The 23423-nt window shown below is 36.1% G+C and overlaps 1 protein-coding gene across 3 annotated transcripts in view; it reads right to left on the bottom strand.

Annotated features, from left to right (window-relative positions):
* Positions 1-23423, bottom strand: part of LOC145989923 (vacuolar protein sorting-associated protein 18 homolog) — a 123109-nt gene that overhangs the window by 11109 nt on the left and 88577 nt on the right. For all 3 annotated transcript variants that reach the window (XM_083125439.1, XM_083125440.1, XM_083125438.1), the window contains 5 exons: positions 18462-18606; positions 10957-11135; positions 5795-5930; positions 3265-3483; positions 260-411 (listed from right to left, as the gene is read on the bottom strand). In XM_083125439.1, the coding sequence (XP_082981565.1) occupies positions 260-411; positions 3265-3483; positions 5795-5930; positions 10957-11135; positions 18462-18606 (831 nt within the window). The remainder of the gene's footprint in view (positions 1-259; positions 412-3264; positions 3484-5794; positions 5931-10956; positions 11136-18461; positions 18607-23423) is intronic.

The following is a 23423-nucleotide window of genomic DNA, read 5'->3' on the forward strand; positions in this document are numbered from 1 at the left end:
CAAAAGGGTTACACATAAAACATTTGTAACTTAGCCATGTAAACTTCAGGACATACTCTTCCAACCATGTTATTAAAACTCTTGTTTCTGTAAAACTTTGAAATTGTCTATTTCTTTTAAGGTTCACCCTGTATATTGCAATTGTTATACTTGTTCTGTATCATATTAGTGCAATTTCATCATGTGTGTATATGTGTGTCTGCGTCATGACAAATTGTACAATATCATAACCATGAAAAACATTCTCTGCAATACGTACCTGTAAGGAAGTACATATAGCATCTTTGAAGTGGTCAATGGTGACAAAATCAGGGAAGAATGGGAGAATGTCTTCTATCTTTATGAGATCGCATTCTTGCAGGAACTGCATTGCTTGCTTGATGTCATTTTTTTCCTTCACAACATGCTGAGCTGTTGATACAAATTAAGATGTTACTGACCACAAATAAACTTCATAAAAAATCTATGTCAAACATGGAACAAACTGTAGAAAAGGATTGTGGAGTGCAATTTAAGATACATACATATGGGATCAACCCAATATTTTGCTCATTACTCAATCATCATCAAATGCTAGTAAACTTCAATCAGTGGCGAAGCGTGACATTTTTACGTTGTCATTGCAAGATTTGCCAAACATCAGGGTCGATCTTTCAACGAAGAGGAAGGGGGGCACAATATTTCTCTGCACAAACACCAAGGTCATTACCAATTCAATGTCAAAGCTCATACCACAGACCTTACGACTACAAAAGACACATAATTCTATCCCATACGACGAGAATTATTAAATATGATGAAAACTGAAATGCAAACACCTCAATTGTCACGTTTAAAGGTAAGAAGAACCTTTATGGTTCGCCGCCAATTGTTGTTTTGATAATGAAAAGCAGATTCATATCGTTCAATGTGTGCTTTTCCTCTTAACAAGTGGAAATAGCAGACATTCGAGTGGTGTGACCAGGATTTTCGAAAGGGGGGGGGGGGGGGGGGGGGCATTAAGTGTACTTTTTAGTAGTCATTCCTGAAGTTCTCATTCTGCCATTTTTTCCTGCTTTTTTTTTTCAAAGAATATTGAGCCCAAGCAGAATTATGATCCTCACCACCCTTCCTTGAGCACGCCACTGGACACTCGGAAGAATCTTGATGACTCCAGACAAACCCTGCCGTGTTGTAAACATGGGGATGGGGGCTGAAAAAAGGGCGTGTTATGACCCAGACCTTCAAGAGTGGAGGAAAGTACAGGTCGTTGGACCTGTCTGCCTGAAGAGTTCGGCTGTTCTCTGCACCGGCACAGACTAAAGAGATTGGCACCATTCTGCGATGAGCTGGGCCGATGAACACCATTGCCTTCAATAGGAAACTTGGCAGGAGGGTTCAGCGCGAGGGATAATACTGGGGCCTCATTTCGTTGCGCTAAGATTAGCGAATCTCTTGCATATTTCGAGCTGTTTCATGCCGTCGCTTGGTTATTTCGCACAAATATGCGAGTATTCTGACTAATTATTTTTACTGCTTCTCTAAAATAAATAAAATGCAATATTTTTATTATTTTGCTTGGTCATCGCTGCATCTCCCGATGACCAGATGACCTCTGACTTCAATAGAAACAGTTAATTATTTAAATCTTAGAAAAAGAAACATACTGAATACAGAAAAGCTGATTTTGTCATCCAACTATCAATTCCACAGCCCTGGGAATGGTGTCTCTCTTGAAGTAATGACCCATTTTCTCTGAACCATGAAACATTTGGAAAACATATATTAAAAATTTGAAGAAAATAAGCTGAAAAATTTGTTTGTTGCACTTATTTCGGTCACTCTGTTGTGATTTCTTCTTGTGGTGTCTGTGCACATTGTCAGTGAGGCTTTGGTTGCCAGGCAAATCATGTCAGGTTATGGGGAAAGTATTAGCCATGTGTTACTGCAGAGCAATGTAAGGTCGCTGCATGGTCCCGTTTTTTGAAACTTTTGACAGTAATTGGTGGACGTAACTGCATTTGCAGGAGGATGTCCACTGTTAAAATAATACAGTTTTATTATGACGAGCTTATAATTTTCCAGTGTGTTGCTGTTATATTAGGGTGAGTTTTGTTTAAGTTCACTTTTATGCACAGATAGGCTAATTGGGACTGGACATACAGTTTAACATGAGATCTGAACCACTATGTGCCTCCACCGGGTATCGAACCTGGCACCCCTTGGTTACAAGGAGCTGACGTTACCACTACGCCAATGGGCAGGCACTGGTTTTGTGTTCCCTAGCTCCAGCATTTCAAAAATGTTGACATCATCTTTGGGTGTATCTGCACCCGTGGGGTGGTTATTATTCGAAGCACAAGAGGTCTATCTACTACTATTATTATTTAATTCATATAACATGTAGTTTTGCCACAAGAGCCATTAAAATAAGGCCTACAATTTCAATGCAATTTTTGCACATGGGGATCAGGGGTGGGTCAAAATTCGTCCAAATTCCAACGACGAACCCTTTCAAAGAACAACCCTTTTCCCAGGAACTATGAAAGGTCATAGAATCACAAGTTCACTGAACTGTGAATATTTTGGCATGTTAAAAACAATTTTGTTAATGTAACATTATCATAGTCACTGCTGATACTGGGTGCCTACAATTTTGTAAACAAAATTCTCTAAGAAGGTCACTATATTTTTCTTTTCACTTCACACATAAAAGTGATAATGGCAGGATTGACATTTAATGAAGAATTCTTTTTTTAATAAAAAATCATAACAATTATAGCACAAATAATGCATAATTACAGCGAAAATAGTAATAAAATCTGTATTACTTCTAATATCTACCAAACACAACCTGCAACAAGCAAGTGGGACATTCCAATAGCCACTTACAGTAGTAGATTTCTGCATGAAAATACTTCAAAACATGCCTTATTCCTACAGTATTTAATGTAGAATTCCTATTGCAACTACCTGTAATATTAAACATATAAATCTGAAGTACAGTTTGTTCACAAGAAATTTAAAATTTCTTGTGTTCTTTTTTTCTTTGTTCAAAAACCTACTTTTTAGTGCACTACTACAAAAATGTTGATTTTTCTGGAAACACAGTAAATTTACCTCCCTCTTCCAAGACTTTTTGAGAAAAAGTAGATCCCCTGACATTTCCAGACTGGTAGAAACCCTGTCATATGTACATAAGAAATGGCACAAGAAGTTGCAAAAAAAAAAAAAAGTATTACAATTTTCCACAAACATTTTCACATAGCATGAACTAGTATTTACCAATTTTCAGCCACAGCTTCTTCCTCAATTCTACATCATTCTGAGGCATGTTGGCTGTTTGCTTTGCAAGATTCACATTCACCTTGAGAGCAAGGTCCACAGCCGCCTCCCACAGACCAAGCAAGGCCGAGAGTCTCACACAAGCTTCAGTCAAACCACGTTCCTCACATATGCGCAATGCATAATGAATATCATAGCACACCATACTAGCTTCTTGCCCTAGGAAAAAATAATATTCAATGAAACACAGAACATAGACGAGAAAAATATACACATATGGAGGCTACCAGTTATTTCCTGTGTGGCTTTTATTTAGGAACCTCTTGCACAGAAAAAAGGAGATCATATCTATCTTAACAATCTTCATTAATATGCTACAACATGAAAGAGAATAATAATTTTGAGGGATTGAATCATATTGTCTGCTTCAAAGACATTATACAGGCAATTTGACTCCAATGTGTTTGTTTCTCACATTTACTGTATTACTTTTATGTTTTAATAAACTAATTCATTACTTCAACATTTATTTCTCTCTGTTGTTTTCTACATGTTTCTTAGTTTGGCATGGTTTTCACACATTTTGTGCTGCACTTTTTCCAAGATTTCCAGGTATTAATAATTTTCCAGAACACTTTATAATAGTTTTTCTTGTATGTACGCATTGCTTGCATTGTAAAATTATTTCTCCTGTAATCTTGTTCTCCTGAAACGTCACAACGAAAAACTGTGTTCTTATGCTTGTAATAACTGTAAACTACAAGAGAAATAACACTTTATAATGAATGAACATACTAATGAATATGCTATGTCTTCAACTTTGCATAAATATTTGTGAAAATAAATGATGGAAGATAAAATAAAATAACATCTTACATGAAGTAACTCCTTGAAAAAGAAAAACCATTTGTGAAGAAAAGTTTCTATTCCAAGTCTATTCCTGACTTTTCTAAGTATTTGAATATTTTCACATATTTGTATGGAAATGTAATTCAGACAATGTTTATACACTGTAGCTTAAAATGTAGTGTTCTCTTCATGAATTTCACTTTATCAAATTAATTATTTTCCTATTTTCATAAGTCATTATTTATTCATTGTTGTCTGAATTTTTATTTAGTTTTGAAATACTTTATTACATTCCCCTTTATACTGGATGTTTCATAAATACTTAAGGGGTTACAAATATTTATTGCAAGTAAAGTATTGAACTTATGTTAATGAAAACAGTCCAGAACAAACAAAAAACTCAAACAGCTTTTTTAACACCTACAAATGTTCAACATGTGCACCACAGGTGACACAGCATGCATCAACATGATGCTCTAGTACTTGCAACACTCTCATCAACATATCAACATGGGCCTGTTGATAGTGTATATGCCACATCATGTGGCATCGGTGAGACGAATATCCTGTCTTTGAAGAACCCCCACAAAAAGAAGTCAAACGGTGTAAAGTACCGTGATCTTGAGGACCAAAACATTGCACAAAACACTGAGTGATGTGGATGATTTGAGTGACGCCTAGCAGCAGGAATGTGAACTTGCAGCTTAACCCTTATCCGGGCAAGCTATTTTTATAACGTGTCCGGGCAAGCAGTGTCTGTTGGACACTGCATTATTTTAAATGAATCTTGGCCTTCTAATGCGAGATTTTTATGTTTCATCGCTGTGGAAACAAGCGAGTAACATGATATTTAACCTAATCATCATTGTTATGTCCATAATTCTTGTATTCATCATCATCATCGAAATTGCATGTTGCTGTAATTTTTGCAGCATAGTATATGAAACATATTAGGCCGGAAGGTAGCGTGAGGAAATTGTTTTAATTGCTCATACATTTTTCATTTTTTCTATTTTAGTATTAATAATATTTTTATGTGATGTCTTATTAAATACTTTATTTTTAATTAAACATTTGTTAATACATATTCAAGTACACTTCTTTGCATATCAATTGTACACTGCTTGCCCGCTTATGTAAGTGAAATGGAAAATATTTTTTTACGCCTGATCTTCTTTATTAAACAAAATCAAATATTGTGAAATGAGAAAGAAGAGAGGAACAAACAAAGTAAAAAAATATCATGTTTGCAGGAAGTATCGTTTGGAGTATGTGACAAAAAATATAAGCAACAGTGTCTGATAGACTCTGGTTGCCCGGTTAACAAAACATACACACACAAACTGGCTGCTTTCCTCGATCATTCTGGGCTGATTTCGTTAATGTAAGTACAATAGTTTACTTGCAATACATTTTTGTAACCCCTCAAGTATTTATGAAACACCCGATAGACAGATAGATTACAACCAAAGAGGTTTCTTAAGTTTCAAAAATGTTTCTTGTTATTATCAGATAATACAGAACATTGTAATTGTATATTTGCATTTTGTTCCAATTAAGTTAATAAAGATAAAAGCACTTCAAAGAGTTGTGAAAATTCTGTGCTACTTCTAACAGAGGAGCCATGAATTTTTCAGCTACAGTGATGCCTTATATAGCACACACAAAAAAAGGCACTTACCCTGAGCTGCCAGGTATTGCATCAACTTCTCAGGTTTCAATCTTGCATACAAGGAAAGTAAGTAGTTATGAATGGCTCTCTCCTTGCAACCCAAATTATTGACACAGAATTCCAAATACTGTATTGCCTCATTGCTCTGTAAACATATATATTTATAATAATAAAAAGAGTGATGAATTCCATAAACACTGACTGATGCAATTGAAAGTGTATTCTAAATGTTTGCAAACAATTACTTAATTTATTTAATATATTTTGTAGCTCTTCAATAAAATATTTTCATGCAATTGTGTGTTCATAATTATCTTTATGCCTTTTTTTGGTTAAAAAAATACTACATATTCTAATCACATTAACCATGAAACAACATACAAAATATTGTCTAACATTCTTTTAACAAGACTAACACCATATGCTAATGAAATTATAGGTGATTATCAATGTGGATTTAAATGTAACAGATCAACTACAGATCAAATTTTTTACATCAGACAGACACTTGAAAAAAAGTGGGAATAAAATCAAAATGTCCATCAGCTATTCATTGATTTCAAAAAAGCATATGATTCGGTCAAAAGAGATAAATTATATAATATATTAGTAGAGTTTGGAATACCTAAGAAGCTTTTAGTATGATAAAAATATGCACCAGTGAAACAGAAAGTAAAATTCGTGTGGGTATTAATATGTCTGACAAATTTACAATTCATGATGGGTTAAAACAAGGAGATGCATTATCTCCATTGCTCTTTAATTTTGCCTTAGAATATGCTGTAAGGAAGGTAAAAGAAACTAAAGAAGGACAAAAATTAAATGGTGTGACTCAGTTGTTAGCATATGCAGATGATGTAGACTTACTGGGAGATGATGTGAATACAATTAAGAATAATGCTAAAATATTTTTCAAAACTGCTAAAGAGATAGGTTTGGAAGTTAACAAAGAGAAAACTAAATATATGTTTACAGGCCGAAATCAAGTGTTAGGTAATAATCAAAATCTAATTATTGATAACAACTCGTTTGAACCAGTTTCCAAATTCAAATACTTAGGAGTAACATTAACAAATGAAAATTATATTAAAGAGGAAATAAAAAGTAGGCTTAATTCAGGAAATGCATGTTACTTCTCTCTTCATAAACTTTTGTCTTCTCGTTTAATATCTAAGAAACTAAAAGTTAAAATATACAAAACAGTAATTTTGCCTGTAGTATTATATGGATGTGAAACTTGGTCCCTTACATTGAAAGAGGAACATAAATTGAGAGTATTTGAAAATAAGATCCTTAGGAAAATATTTGGACCTAAAAGGGATGAGGAGACAGGTGAGTGGAGAAGGTTACATAATTTAGAACTACATAATTTGTATTCATGTCCAGATATTATTAGAATAATTAAATCAAGAAGACTTAGGTGGGCAGGCTATGTGGCACGAATGGGAGAGGAAAGAGGAATTTACAGGATTCTTGTTGGGAAACCTGATGGTAAGAGACCTGTAGGAAGGCCAAGATGAAGATGGAGGGACAACGTTGAGATGGGCCTAAAGGAAATCGGTAGGGATGGAAAAGAGTATATAGATCTTGCTCAAGATAGGGACAGATGGAAGGCCTGTGTTGCTGCAGCCATGAACCTTCGAGTTTAAGAAGGCTAGAGAGTTAGTTAGTTAGTTAGTTAGTTGCGTTGGACACATCTAGGTATGTGATAATACCATCAAGACAGGCACGTATCTAGAAATATGTTTCAGGGGAGGGGGTCCGAACCAAGTGTCTCAGGAATAAAAATAATTATAATAATAGTAAAAATGTTTAAATTAAAATAATTATATTGAATCAATTTAATACTAATTACAATACATAAATTAATATTAGATTATTATCACACGATTAGGTAAAAGACTGTAGCTATAAAAATAGTGATATAACAGTGCATATTCATTATGTAGCTTACCTTTAGCTAAGATAGGAATAATTTACATAAAAACAAGTGCTCTGGCAATGAAATGAATATCAAATACATGAATAATTGAATATTTATCAAATAACAAAAATGATGTCACATGTAGTTGGAGAAAAGTAAATTTCTGATTAAAAAGAATTCAGAGGAAATTAATAACCATCGATTATGCAACAAATGCTAATTTTTCCATTACTTAATTTTAGTACTTGGTAAGTCTTTTGAGGGGTCCGGACCCCTGGACTCCTCCTAAATATGCCCTTCCTGTCCCTCAAAGCCGTATGATCCCAATATAATCCTTGTCTTCCAATAAGTTCAGAGGAAATTATACAACAAATGCTAAACGAGTATATTTTCATTATTTAATTTTCATACTTAATAAGTCTTTCGGGTGTGTGTGTGTGGCGCAGGGGGGGGGGGGGGGGGGCCGGAAATATGTCCTTCGTGTCCCTCAAAGCCCTATGATCCCAATATACAGAAGGTTGTTCGATTTATATCCGACCATTTTTGATGGGTACTCACCTTAAGAACTACCATGCAGCCACCACCGATCATGTTCTATTGGACCCCCAGCATTGTGGACTATCGCCCAGCATCGCAGTTTCCATTGCAGCAAGCTCCGGCGCAGGACAGGCATGGGAATTCTGTCCCACTCCTCCCTGCAAGCATTGCATAGACCATCCAGGGTGCGCAGGCTGTGATGTTGAAGACGTCGTTTCAACAGTCCAAATGTGCAAAAATCCATTGGACTGGCATCTGGGCTTTTCACAGGAATGTCTTCAAACGGAACGACACGAATTCCTAATTCTTCTGCCATTTCCTGATAAAAACGTAGTGATGTTCTGGCGGTATGACTCGAAGCCTTGTCCATATGGATCATCACCTGGATCATGTCCATTCCATACAATTGTGGGATGTCTCTCCGATAGATAGGTGTCAGAATAGAGTCTTGGAAGTATCTGGCATTCAATTTCACGTTTTTGTCCACCTTGCGTATCATCAACTTACCCTCATATCCATATATCACAACCATAAAGCCACAAGGGAAACTTTCCCTGCACTGATGAACAAATTTGCTGCGCCCCTTGCTGTCAATGTCACGGTATGTGATCGCCCGAATGTGACCACCAGCAGTGAGATGGACATATGATTCATCCATTGTGACAACTTTCTTCCATTTGGAACCTGCCAGGTACTTTTCATACAGTTTCCTGCAGTTCGTCTTATGTTCGGCAATGTGATGCGGTAGAAGGTGGTGTACATGGGCCTTCCGCACACACTTCAACCTGAGACGCTTGCGAATTGTTTTGTTCACAGTTGACAGTGCGAGGTGAAATCTGTGGGCCATATCATGTTGAGTCGGGTGATTTTCATGGCACGCCAATCGACGGACCCCCCTTAGCACTACGAGTGATACTTTGCTTGCAGCCCTTCTCCTCGTGGTTTTCATGGGTGAATGTTTCGCAAGGAGAGCCTGTTGTGTGTAACGGGCCACAATAGCTTTCGCAGTAGTCACCCCGAGTGCTAACCCATTCTCCCGTCACTGTTTCACAATGCGTACATATGAAAACTTAGCATGGAAAAGGGTCATTACGTAACCCTCCCAATACCGGTTGATTTTCGGCGCCATTTGATAACATTCACTACCAACACTCACGCACCTACAAGGTCAGACACAATACTGCTCCCGCCAGCAGATCCATAGTTCCAGAATGATACGCCAGGTGGCAGCACCAAATCGACAATGGTCGGATATAAAGCGAACAACCTCTGTAATCCTTGTCTTCCAATACGTTCAGAGAAAATTATACAACAACGGCTAAACGAATATATTTTTCATTATTTAATTTTGGTACTTGATAAATCTTTCGGGTAAGGGGGGTCCGGACCCTCTGTACCCCCCCCCCCCCCCCCTAAATATGTCCTTGCATCAAGGTGATACATGAATGAGTTAACTTCCAGTTCAATTATTATGTCTGGAAATACCAAATTATTTGTTGGAAATGAGTAGCTCAATTACTTTTGCAGGTAATTAATAAACTTAACAGTTACTCTTAATTACCTCTCTGAACTGTATCTTACTTACTTTTTTCAGGTAACGAAAGTACCACTTACTCTTAAAATTAGATTTCTGTACAATTCAACAGATGAACAAAATGAGGATTTGCTTAAAAGAATGTTCATTATCAAGTATATACAGTGGAACCCCAATATTATGTTCCCCCATTTTTCATTTTCCTGTATTATACATTCAATTTTCATGGTCCCAATAGAGCAAAATACTATAACATTTTCCTAGATTTTACATTTTCCTGCATTTTAAGTTCTTTCACCTTGGTCCCCTAAAAAACAGAAAATCAAGGTTTACTGTACATACATTATGTTACATTATTTTTGAAACATAGCCTTTGCAAGTTTCAAGTATAAGGGTTTACTTTGAATATTCTTAAAGGGTTTATTTTGAATATTCTTATCCCTATAATTACATGCTTAAACATGTGATTTATTACAATTTAAGGAAAAGTGACATTAATTATATATATGTTTGCATGCTTAAATTTGAGAGGTTTATTATAATCCAATTAAAATTAATGATAATTTTACATCATCACATCAGTGAAAAAAAAAACAATTTGTTTTCGATTTATGCGTGTACTATGTTCAACATGTTATAATTCATCTAGAATACAGTAAAAGTAAAGTAAAGTAAATTGATCCCCTGTGGTTTGTAGTCACAGACACTTCTGGGTTGTAGCAACCCCAATGACTTTCAATGGGATCACTACAACCCAGAAGTGTCCGTGACTGTACCATGCCATGAAGGCGTATGTATAGGGGCCTCTTGATCATGGTCGAAGATGGGGATGATGTGATCTGCACCATGCCCCTGGCTGCCTTTAGCTCCTAGTTTCCTCCAACTACCCACTTTATACGATGCTGAACTGCTTGAGCAGGTGGAAAAAGCAGTAACTGTAAAAAATAACTTACAATTGCTTTCCAAAGCAACAGTATCTGAGTTACTTGTAACAAGTAACTTTCCTAAGTGCTTAAAAGTTACATTTTACCTCAATGAAACCGTCTCATGCTAAAAGTACCAATTAAATATATAAAATTCTCTGGCTTATATTCATTAACTGCCAATACTTAAGAAAGTGTCATAAAATTCTAGTGTTCATGCACTGATTATAAAAATGCAATAGACACTACTAACCTGAGCTTCATTCTCACCATGATCACACATCACTAGAGCTGGTATGAGTTTTGAAGGCACGAGGTTTCTCCCTTGCTTAATCAAGACCTCCACCGTCTGCCGAGGGATGGTCTGCATCAACGTTGGAGCAAATTGGTAGAACAACTCCTTGTTGTTCTGATGTTTCAGGACTTTAAGCGCTGTAAAATATAAGGTACAGAATAAAATAATCTGATACATTAATGAGTGTTGAAATGTAGTGTGCAACAGTGCTTAGCTCCCTCAATACGAAAAATCTGCATACATTACTTGTACTTTGGAGCAGCATCTGTTAAGTTCCAATACATTGTTGTGGGAAGAATGAGAGACTAATTACTTTTTGGAAATTTCTTACCAGTACTGAAAAATAAGAAAAAAAATATTGTTTCACATCCCAGGTTTCTTTGTATGTGCGTATACATGGTACAGTGCAACCTCGATTTTACTTTTTTTAGGGAACCAAGCTGAAAAAGTTAAAATGTGGGCAAATGTAAAATCGAGGAACATAAAGTCAGGGTTCCACTGTATATGTAAATGTGTATTTAAAGTGTGGTGCATCTTCTGTGCAGGGAATGAGTCATTCTATTATAATTAGAACACACACACTAATTTATTAATCAATTATGTGATCAATTAATTTTTAGTGTTATTAATACTAGTTTTATGTAGTGCATTTAAGAACCTTGACGTTTTTCCTGAGAAAGCCGCAAAACAAGAGTCCTGCTTGTTCATGCTAGCCAGTAGGAGGAAAAAGTCTGTTGTTATATAATGCACGGCATGTTTCATAACTATTTGGAATGCTTCATGTTCGTAGCTCTTCGGCAAAGAAAATGCATCCCTGTTGGTCACTCCAGCCTCATAGTTTCTTTCGTGCTTCATGTGATGAAATGTTTGCACATAATACTAGTAAAATTAGTTTGTATTATCTGTGAAATTTATGCCAAATTATGTGGATAAACATCATACTTAACAGGTGATTGAATTACTGGAGTTCAATTGAACTGAGGGAATGCATTCACAGAAGACATTCCTATTTTTAAATGAGTGAAGCATGACAGCTAGTGGTGCAAAGGAGGGAGTGGAGAATGCAGTAGCTAGATTGTGAAACATCTATGATGTTATTATATCTTTGAATATAGATGTTCAATTGTTTTTTTGTTTTGGATTGTCAAGCATGGAGTTAGCCATGTTGTATGTATATTCTTAGTTATGGATTACATTATTATTTTGCATAAAATCGAACCCACCTGATTAATTATATCATATTACCGTGGTTGGTAATACAACAATTTGGCGACTATGTATGGGATTCAAGGACATATTCTGGAACCTTTCGATGTGGATAAAGGTAACATTGATTCGTATTTGGAGCGGTTTGAACAGATTTGTGTTGCTAATGGTATTCCAAAGGAAAAGCAAATTAGTCATTTTATTGCATTCTGTGGAGGAAATTTATATGATGTTTTAAGGGATTTAGTTACTCCAGATTCTGTTGCTAGTAAAACATACGAAGTAATAAAAGAGGTATTGTTGAATCACTTTCAACCGAAGCATAATGTAGTCGCAGAAAGATACCGTTTTCATCTTTTGAAGCAAGAGTTAGGTCAAACTATATCAGAATATATTGTTTCTCTTAAACATTCAGCTACTAAATGTAACTTTGGAGAATTCTTAAATGATATGCTAAGAGATCAGCTGGTGTTTGGCGTTAACAGTGAAGTTACAAGAAAGAAATTGTTATCAGAAGGCGACGTTTCCTTTCTTAAAGCTTGCGACATTGCCGTAAATATGGAATTGGTTGAGAATGATGTACGGCTGGCTATTCCATCAAAATGAAAGTTTTGCTACTGATTATAATGTACATAAGCTTCATGAAAGCAAGTCTAAACCTTTCCAAGCTTTCTCCAATAGGAAAACTAACTTTAATAATCAGTTTGAGAAGAGCAGAGTTAATGAGAAACCTGGAACTTCAAGACAATGGATTTGTTATAAATGTGGAAAGACGCATGAAAAAGGTAAATGTTATTTAAAGCAAGTTAGATGTAATTATTGTGGATTCTTAGGACATATTCAGAAATTTTGTAGATTTCGTAATAAACCGACAGATAAAAACTTATCAAGTTTACAATTTAAATCCACTGAATCTAACAGTTGCTTAAGTAATGTGTCTCTTGATGTAATTTCGAAAGAATGTAAAGATGCTATTGAGTCTAATACAGAAAAGGAACATCAAGAATTGTTAATTTCACGCGAGCCCTTGCACACTTTTCAGTTACCGTTGTACAAGTATGGTTCTACTAAAGAACGGCAATTTGAATTTAACTCTGTAGTTGGAACTTTGCACAATACTGACAAATGTACAATTGATCTGAATTGTGATGGTAAATTAGTTAATTTTGAGATCGATACTGGAGCTTCTGTAAGTGTGTTTGATAAAAGATTTCTCGATCAATCTTTTCCGTATTTAAAGATTCAACCTGCAAATATAAATTTGGAAAATGCTGACGGAAGACCATTAGCATTAGAAGGTCAGGTTATGTTGGATGTATTGTGGAAAGATAAGAAATATAATATGAATGTTTTTGTTTGTAAGCAAAATCTGCCACAACCGATTGTAGGAAGAACTTGGCTGGACATTTTATGGCCTAACGAGGCAAAATTTTATGTTACAGCAGATTGAAGTTCAGAGTTGTTATAATAAGGAAGTACTGATGAATAAGTTGTTGTCTGAGTACAAGGCAGTATTTTCAGATGATCTTAAGGAGCCTATTAAATGTTTTAAAGCTGTGATTCCGGTTAAACCTAACAGTACACCAATCTTTAGGAAAGCTTATGAAGTACCTTATAGTTTAAGTGAACAGGTTAAAAAAGATATAAGTAAATTGGTTTCCGATGGTATACTGTCAGAAGTAACTTATTCTAACTGGGCATCACCACTGGTAGTAGTTGTCAAGAAGTCAAATGATCTTAGGTTATGTGCTGATTTTAAGACAGGACTGAATACTTTACTTGAGAAAGTAACTTATCCATTACCAAAAATAGATGATATTTTGAACACATTAGGTGATTCTGATACATATGTGGTTCTTGACATGAAGAATGCCTTTCTACAGTTGGAAGTAGATGAAGATTCGAAGAAATATTTGGTAATAAATACTAATTTTGGTTTATTTGATTACAACAGATTACCTTTTGGTTTGCAGTGTAGTCCTTTGATATTTCAACATGTAATGGATCAGATATTAACAGGAATTCCATTTGCTAAATGTTACTTAGATGACATAATTGTCTGTGGTAAAGGACTAGAACAGTGTTATAATAACGTGAGGAATGTACTAGATCGTCTTCAGAAATATAATGTGAAGGTAAATGTTAAGAAGTGTCAATTTTTTGCTAGGGAAGTTGAGTATTTAGGATTTTGCATTTCTGGTGAAGGAATTAGACCATCTGTGAAGAACTTAGAAGCAATATTAAAATGTGCTATACCTAGTAATGTCAGTCAACTAAAGTCATTTTTGGGAGGTATTTCATTTTACCATAGGCATATACCCAACTTGTCAATGTGTATACCTCATTTGCACGAATTGCTGAAGAAAGGACATAAATGGGAATGGACTGATGTTCATCAACAGGAATATGAATTAGTAAAGGAAATGGTGAAGAGAGCAGATGTCATTTTGGAAGTCGTACTAATTACAGATGCAAGTCCTGTAGGAATAGGTTGTCAATTATGTAATGTGTACAAAAGTAATTTACGCACAGTAGCTTGTTCATCAGCAACGTTAACTGACGCTCAGAAGAATTATTGTCAGTTTGAACGGGAAACTTTAGCTCTTATACATGGCGTGAAGAAATTTCACAAATACTTGTATGGTAGAACCTTTACTGTACATAGCGATTCTCTTCCTGTGAAATATATTTTTGGAGAAAAAGCTAAAATTCGTTCTACGGGTAACAGTAGACTTCAAAGATGGGCTTTGCTTTTATCAACATATTATTTTAAAATTGAGTACACTAAGCATGTGGAAGTAGCAGATCTGTTATCAAGATTACCCTTAATGGAAGTACCTGAAGATGATGTTCCCAGCGATGAGTATGTATTTCACTTAGAATGTGAACCAGTCTTGTTACAATGCATTAAGGAAGAAACAGCCAAAGACTTGTTATTGCAGCAGATAAAGTTGTATGTTGCTGAAGGATGGCCAGCAAAGCTAAATAAAGATCAACAAGCTTCACCATTTGCACATTTTTTTCGGAGAAGACATGAAATAGTGATTGTAAAGGAATGTTTGATATGGGGCAACAGGTTAATTATTCCAAGATCGTTGCATAATGCAGTCTTGAAAAAACTGCACTATAATCATCTAGGCTTGTGGAAGTTACAACAATTAGCGAGATCTATGTATTGGTGGCCGCAAATTGATATTGACTTAGAAAGAGAAGTTATTAACTGTCCACAGTGTCAAGCACTTCAGAACAATGCTCCGCAAAATAAATATGTACCTTGGGAGCAAACAGATAAGCCATTTCAAAGAGTTCATTTGGATTTCTTTCATTTCGCTGGTCGCACATGTTTATTGTTAGTCGATTCATGCACACGATGGATAGAGGTTTGGAAAGTTAAGTCCACGTCTAGTGAAGAAACGATAAACTGTCTCAAAGAATGTTTTGAAAGATATGGATATCCTAGTGTAATCGCATGTGATAATGGACCTCCATTTTCGGGAAAGAAGCTTAAAGAATTTAGCACTAAGTTAGGAATACGAATTATTCATTCACCACCATATCATCCACCCAGTAATGGTTTAGCCGAAAAGTGGGTCCAAAACGTAAAAAGTACTCTGAAGAAGAGGTGGTTAGAAGATTGCCATCTAGGAAGAAGTTTCGATTTCAGAGAAGCGGTGGAAGGTGCGTTAAGAGTAGCCAGGTTTACACCTTGCCATGCTACGGGGAAGACTCCTGCAGAGTTGTTGTTGTCATATCAACCTCGTAATATCTATAATTGGTCCTGGTCGCAAATAATGGAGAAGGAAGTGGTGAGAAGTGAGACCAATAAAAACGAAGAATTACCATCAATCGGAAGTACAGTGTGGACAAGAAATTATACATCCAGATTTCCAAAATACATACGAGCTACAGTTACGGGTCATTTAGGAAGACGCTTGTTATTGGTCAATGCCGGTGGAACAATGAGAAGGGTACACCTGCATCAAGTGAAGTTTAAATCTAACAGGTCGGATACAGACAGTGGAGAAGATAACTTTTGGATCTTTGATGGTTCCGTGTCGGCGCAGGACACGGCATGTGAGGAGAGACCACAGACTGGGCGAGAGGAAGCTGTTACCGCCTCCGCAGTGAACAGTCCACGACGATCTTTTAGAAGGAGGAAACCACCTGACAGGCTGCAGCTGTCATTTGGAAGAAGGGGAAAGTTGCAGTAGCTAGATTGTGAAACATCTATGATGTTATTATATCTTTGAATATAGATGTTCAATTGTTTTTTTGTTTTGGATTGTCAAGCATGGAGTTAGCCATGTTGTATGTATATTCTTAGTTATGAATTAAATTATTATTTTGCATAAAATCGAACCCACCTGATTAATTATATCATATTACCGTGGTTGGTAATACAACAGAGAAGAGGGTGTGTGTGTGTGTGTGTTAAAAACTGTCTTCATCCAGGGCCTGAGCTCAAGAAGTTTTGAAGAGGAGAGAGTAAATTTCTAATGGTAGACCAATCCTCGGATTACCATGTTAAAAAAAAAAAAAAGTATTTTCATTTAGATCCAGAACAGTATGGAAAAATAGGCTGAAAATTTTCACACTTACTGTAGAACAAGGGTTGATCCAGAATTTTCCATCTGTGGGGTGTAAGTTTGAAGTGCAAGGGTAAATTTAGAGCCAAAATGACCAAAATTTGTGCCTTTTGAAAAATTTCTTGGGCAGGGGGGCCAGGGGGTATAAATTACTGCTGTAGAAATATCCAGGAACAACAAAGATGATGGAGAGGCATTCTACAGCTAGTGATTTAAGAACTTTCAGATAAGACTGGAAAACGACTTCTTATTATTATTAACTAAGCATGTGCTTACATTACTTTAAAAATCATGGCCTTCCCTGGTGAATATGTATATTTTTCTTCATTTGCATTTTGTTTATTAATTTTATATGGTGTATATGTGTGTGGAGGTTAAAATTTGTGCTCATAATATTAATTATGCCTATTTTTGTTCTTTTGCATATGAATGAATTTAAATTTGATAGTATGTATATACATGTGTGTTTGCAAGATTTCAATATTATATTTATGATTATTCTTGCTCCACACTTATATTTTTAACACTTTTACACTTTATAATTACTAGGTCCACTTTTTCCAAAATGCGGAAAAGGCATACACCATAACTCTGCTATTGCTAACCCAGAAATAAATGAAACATTAAGCCAAAATGCACTTACATGCATTATGGTCATGAACCTCATGGTTCAGCACCTTCTTCATCTTATTTCGGGCAATTAAAATATTTAAAATACTCTAAATGATGGTTATTTGATATTCAGATAATGTCGTATGGCCACCTGTAGAATTACTCCCAACAGAGTATTCTTCAGTGCACTGCCAATACACATTTAACCTTCCTTGACCTATCTTTTGGGGATATTTTAATTACCTAGAATAAACTCTCAAGGGGAGTTCTGGAAAGAGGACTAAAACATCGAATGTTTAGGACCAAAACAAGATAGAAGTATGATTTGATTTTATATTCTTTCCGTGAATATGGTGGTTATACAGACATTTAAGAAAGTAAAGCGTAAAAGATGTTATTCAGTTAATGAAAATTATGGATCTTTTGTTTACTGTAAGATGACACTCAATTGTATTTCTATTTTTTAGTCTTACTTTTCAACACTGTAAATCGAATTTCTTATTACTGTGCAAATAAGTAGGCAAAAAGTCACTGAAAGTGAATAAAAAGCACTATTGCAAATAATGAAAAACCTTACATTCAAACATCCCATCCAAAACTGAATATTTTCTGAACAATGAGAACCAATGATATTGCAATACAAGTCACAACCTACTACATTCATTGAAGATAATGTCAAGAGGTGAAGTTTATTGTAAATTTTAGACATTAAGAACGAAAATAAATTCTGATTGACAGAATGCTTTATATTATATTCTACTTATTTTCTTGTGTTCACATTACACAGCACACGTTGAAAGAAAGATGTCTGTTAAAAATATTTCATGCACAATCTCAGTTTAAAGTAAGATCCAAATCACTACAATGTGCCTCCACCAGGGATCATTAAGTGGAGGCACGTTCAGATCCCACTTTAAACTGTAGGTCCAGTTCCTGCTAGTGTATAGCTTGAACTTGGTAACTCTTCAATATCAGCAGCAACTCTTGAGTTAATACTAATTTATGTTTTCAGTTTAACCTGCAATACAACTAACACCTTGCATTTTACAAAGATAATACCTTCAGAGTGGTTGTTTTTCTGCATGTAATGTTGTATAACCCTTTCATAGTCTTTGTTCATTTGTGTGAAACGGATAATATTCTCCTTATCTCCGTGACTAGACATCAAACTGTAAACAGTACTCTTGTTATTTTTTACACGTTCCTGCAATGCAATTAAAAATATAATCAATATAACCTAAGCATCTTGTTATGCATGCATAAAAAAAGATACTACTTAGCACAAATTTGTTTTAATTGAAGCTTGTCACTATTGTAAGGTTTTTATTCTACAGGGTGTCCAAAAAGTCACATGACTGAGACTTTGGAAGCATGTAATTTTTGTACAAAAAGCGATAGAGACATGAATCTACTGCACAAAAAAACAGGTAAGTTAGTTTTATATATATACAGGGGTTGGACAAAATAATATGAAAACCCGATTAGATGAGCCCCATTTTAGGAGTTGTGTGCTGACTGCATTGGCACACACGGAACGTGTCTTTTGTTTTCTCCATGTCCTATGATCCCTCTGCTAGAGGTATGAGCCACCTGTAAGCCTGTGAACGACTTCGTGTTGTGTTGCACTACAATTATGTCTGACCTTAGAGACTTCCAAGAAGGGCAAATTGTTGGTGCCCGATTAGTTGGTGCACCTGTAACAACGGTCATGAAGTTAGTAGGGGTATCGCGAGTTACTGTATCTACCGTCATGACTAGGGAACGGAACTTTATGTGCCAAAAAACTCAGAAATATTTTTTTTTTATGTGTCATAAATGTTGAAAATATGTGATAAAAACAGGAAAATATGTGACAAAAGTAAAAAAACATTTGGTAACAAAAACAAAATATTACATACATTTTAATACCTGAAATCAGTTTCTAAATCCTTACCTCTTAGTGAGCTATTTTTTAGAAAAGTTGCAGTTCCAAATTCTCCATTGTAAATCTGTGACGGTTATCTCTAAAAAGCATCTTATATTGTGAGAAAGATCGCTCCAATATCTTTCGCAAGAAACAATTCTTGCGTATTTGAAGCACGAAATGTCACTAAGCGCTGAAGTTTTCCAAAGCTTCCTCTTCCTCACCTTCCAAAACACGTGCAATTTGACACAAAGTTTGAAAACCTTGGTTTTTCCCAAAAAATTCTGTACATTTAGACATTAGTACTTGTGCGTTAGATCCAGTGGGGGTAATTTTTTCCCCCAATAGGATCGTAGGCCAGGCGCCAGAAGTCTGCCAGCGAGCATATTCAAAGACAAAACAAACCTAACACACTCAATATGAAAGAGGTGCGGAGAATAAACATTTTTCCTTTGAGGAAGCTGAAGTCAATGAGCGATTTTATGTATTTAAAATGAAAATTCGCAAAATATGTATTTACATACGGAAAACTGCAAAATATGTGTTTTTATGTTAAATAAAATTTGCTGTGTTGACATATAAGGCTATGATCAGAATTTTGGCAAAAACGAGGGTCTCTATCTTATCACAGAAAAAACATTTATTTACCTAAAGTTCCGTTCCCTAGTCATGACAGCATACAAAGTGCAGGGGAAAACAACGTCTGTGAAACAGAATAGTGTCAGAAAGACAAAACTGACAGAGACAGAGGGCATTAAGGAGGAATGTTGGCTCTCAGGAAGACCACTGAAACCAAAGTACTGCTGAGCTGAATATGCATGTCGAGAATGCAGTGTCAACGAAAACAGTAGGCCGAGAACTGCATAAACAGAATATCCATGGCAGAGCCACTATTGCCAAACCTCGTGTAACACAGGACAATGCAAAACGGAGACGCTATTGGTGTCAGGAGCACAAAACCTGGACTACCGACCAATGGAAACATGTCAAGTGGTCTGACGAATCAACCTTCACACTATTCCCCACCAGTGGACATGTTTATGTATGGCGAACACCGGCCGAAGCATACAATCCAGACTGCCTGGTGCGAACAGTGAAGCATGATGGCGGTAGTGTAATGGTGTGGGCGATCTTTTCATGGCATTCACTGAGTCCTATTGTCACACTGAGAGGAAGGGTAACTGCCAAGGTGTATAAAGGCATTTTTGGTGACCATGCCCATCCAATGGTGCAGGCATTGTTTCCAGCAGGGGATACCATCTTCCAGGATGATAATAACCTCATTCATACCGCTGGCACTGCCCAAGATTTCTTTGATGAGCACGATGACGCACTCACACATCTTCCCTGGCCTGCACAATCACCTGATTTGCATATATTAACGAGCCATTGTGGTCAGTATTGGAAACCAGAGTACGGGCCAGTTTCCCTCCGCCAGCCAATCTCAAGGAATTGAAGCAGTTTCTTGTTGAGGAATGGTATAGCATCCCACTGACTACCAGGATTTGTATGCATCCAATCCCAACAGGATTGAGGCTGTTCTCAAAGCAAAAGGTGGTTCCACACCATTAAGGTGGTGTTCATATTATTTTGCCCAACCCCTGTATATATGTGTGGTGTTGATCACATCACCTTCAAAATGGCTGAGATCGAGAATGTGTGGAGCCCTACCCCCATCCCCTAAATGTGCTATCATGGCACGGTGCTATATGCACAGTGAACTTTTACTTTGCACAAAAACAATTTTACACCTCAGTAACTTCTTTCGCATACTAAACATTCATGTAGAGCATGATTTATTGTTTAATGTTTCAAAAATATCCACATAGACAAAGTTATTTTCCGGTATAAGTTCCATGTCTCGATTGCTTTTTGTACACACGTTGAAAATCACGGTTGTGTGACATTTTGGACACACTACAAATTGTGCCAATTTACTTAGCTTCTTCACGGATAGATTTTACAAGAGTGTGACTAGGCACTAACACCTTTAACCTTCATCTCTTACATGTATTACAATTACTTTAACATCATGTCTCCAACATGTAAGTGCTTCTGTTTTAAAATCTATCCCAAAAGACATTGGCAAATTTAGCAGGAGACATGGGGTCACATGTCCCTCCCAAAAGGTAAATGTTATGGAAAGTAATGATATTGTTATGACCCAAACATTGATAATTCATGTACTGTAGAACTGCTTCTACTTTAGAAAAACTGCTAATGCTGTTACCCTGTAATCAAGAGGTCTCAGGTTCGATTTCCAGTGGAGGCACATGGCACAGTGGTTTCAGGCAGTCTTGATTAGCTTATCTTGAATGCAAAGTGGGTCTAAAATAATAGTTTGATTAACTTTTATTTTTACAAAAAACTTACTATATAGTACGCTCTGCATTTATAGGGTGCAGCAGAAATAATTGAGACGATTTTAATTTGCAAAATCTATATTACACCTCAGAATAAAAATAAAAATGCTTACATGACTGGAAAGTACATACAAAAGCATTTCATGTGATGCCTATGTCTTGAAAATAATGTCGGTCAGATGGACGGACACCATTCTCCCTCAAACAAGCATCTGTGCAGCAAAGCTTCCCTGACCCACCCCATAGCCTCCGGAGTTCCCACGGTTCGTGGACGTCCTGGGCTCTTCTTATTTGTGCTGATGTAGTCAATCTGAAGTTTCTTACCCAATTCAGAATTATCTGTGTCAGCACTTTCCTATTTCTCAAAATGTTGAACTGGTGCCTGAATCTACGTTGTGTTATACTGACAGAATCATTATTCTTAAAGCAACATTCCAGTACGAACCCACGATGCTTACTCGACCAAAGCTCCATGGCTACTGAAGGCTATGCACTGCTGCACACGATGAGTCGATGACACATGAATTTGCGCGATCTCTATCGGGAGATTCTGGTGTCGCGATTTTTAAATTGTCTCAATAATCCTGCCGCAGCCTGTAGTAGGTGGAAAATCTACACATTATATTTACTTTGTTAACCCTGTAATATACTTATTCTGGACTTGTGCTTATTCAGTGACCCACCCAGAAAATAATTCTGGATCTGCTTATGCTAAAGAAGCCAAGCAAACTTTGCGAAATAGAGGATAACACCTTATGACATGACAGTCCTATGACTGATAATGGATTACTCAACAATCACGGTTAGAAAAATTATTTACAAATAAAAAAAAAATATCAATAATAAAAGTTAATTTAAGTAACTACATACACCAAATAGAGTTCAATAAATAAAAATGGAACAGGAGTTGAATAAAGCACTAAAAATGGAATTGTCAAAAATAATAAATTGAAATAGGGACAGCTGTGACTCGACTAGAGTTTCAACCTAGAAGCACTGTATGAATTAACGGGGGGGGGGGGGGGGGGATGCTGGGATCCCCCCACACAAAAATGTAAATCCCCAGCGTTTAATCCCAGCTAGGGATGTTTTTATCCCCGGTACAGAAACTGGAATTGAAAGGATATGGTATACCATTTCTTAATTATGGAACAAACACCACTAAAAAATCATTCGGCAATACAGTTAAGTAACCTTTAAAACAATTGCATTCTACTTCACTTCTCAAGTTCTATTTTTAAATAGCTCATTGTTTACTTGCTTATTGTCATTGGGTGCAGAAGTTTTACAAAAAGTTTTTCGTAGTTTATTTGATAATGGATAGAGCAATGGTGTTACTCTGTCCATTGTCAAATAAACTACGAAAGCCTACCACAATGGCCCAAAAAAGAAAAAAAAAAAGTTTGTTGGATTTAAGTAAATCACATTTCTCGCCAGACGCAGTCATTGAAGAAGCAATAGATATTTGCTCAAGTTTTCTATGTTATGAGGGTCACTATTTATATTTTGAGCCTAACAATGAAAAAACAGGAATTTGGCATTGAAAACTGCTTTATTGTTTTTCGAAGTATTCTCCTTTATGGTCAATACACTTTTGCATTCGTTCGAACCATTTGTCAAAGCAGTTTTTCCAATCTTCTTGAGACACCTCCATAATATGGTTTTTGAACGCCTCAACGGCATCTTCCGCCGACGAAAATCGTTGTCCACGCAATTTATTCTTGACATTCGGGAACAAGAAGAAGTCATTGGGTG

The sequence above is a fragment of the Lepisma saccharinum genome, chromosome 7, assembly GCF_977018435.1.
Source record: "Lepisma saccharinum chromosome 7, izLepSacc3.1, whole genome shotgun sequence".
NCBI classification, from domain to species: domain Eukaryota; kingdom Metazoa; phylum Arthropoda; class Insecta; order Zygentoma; family Lepismatidae; genus Lepisma; species Lepisma saccharinum.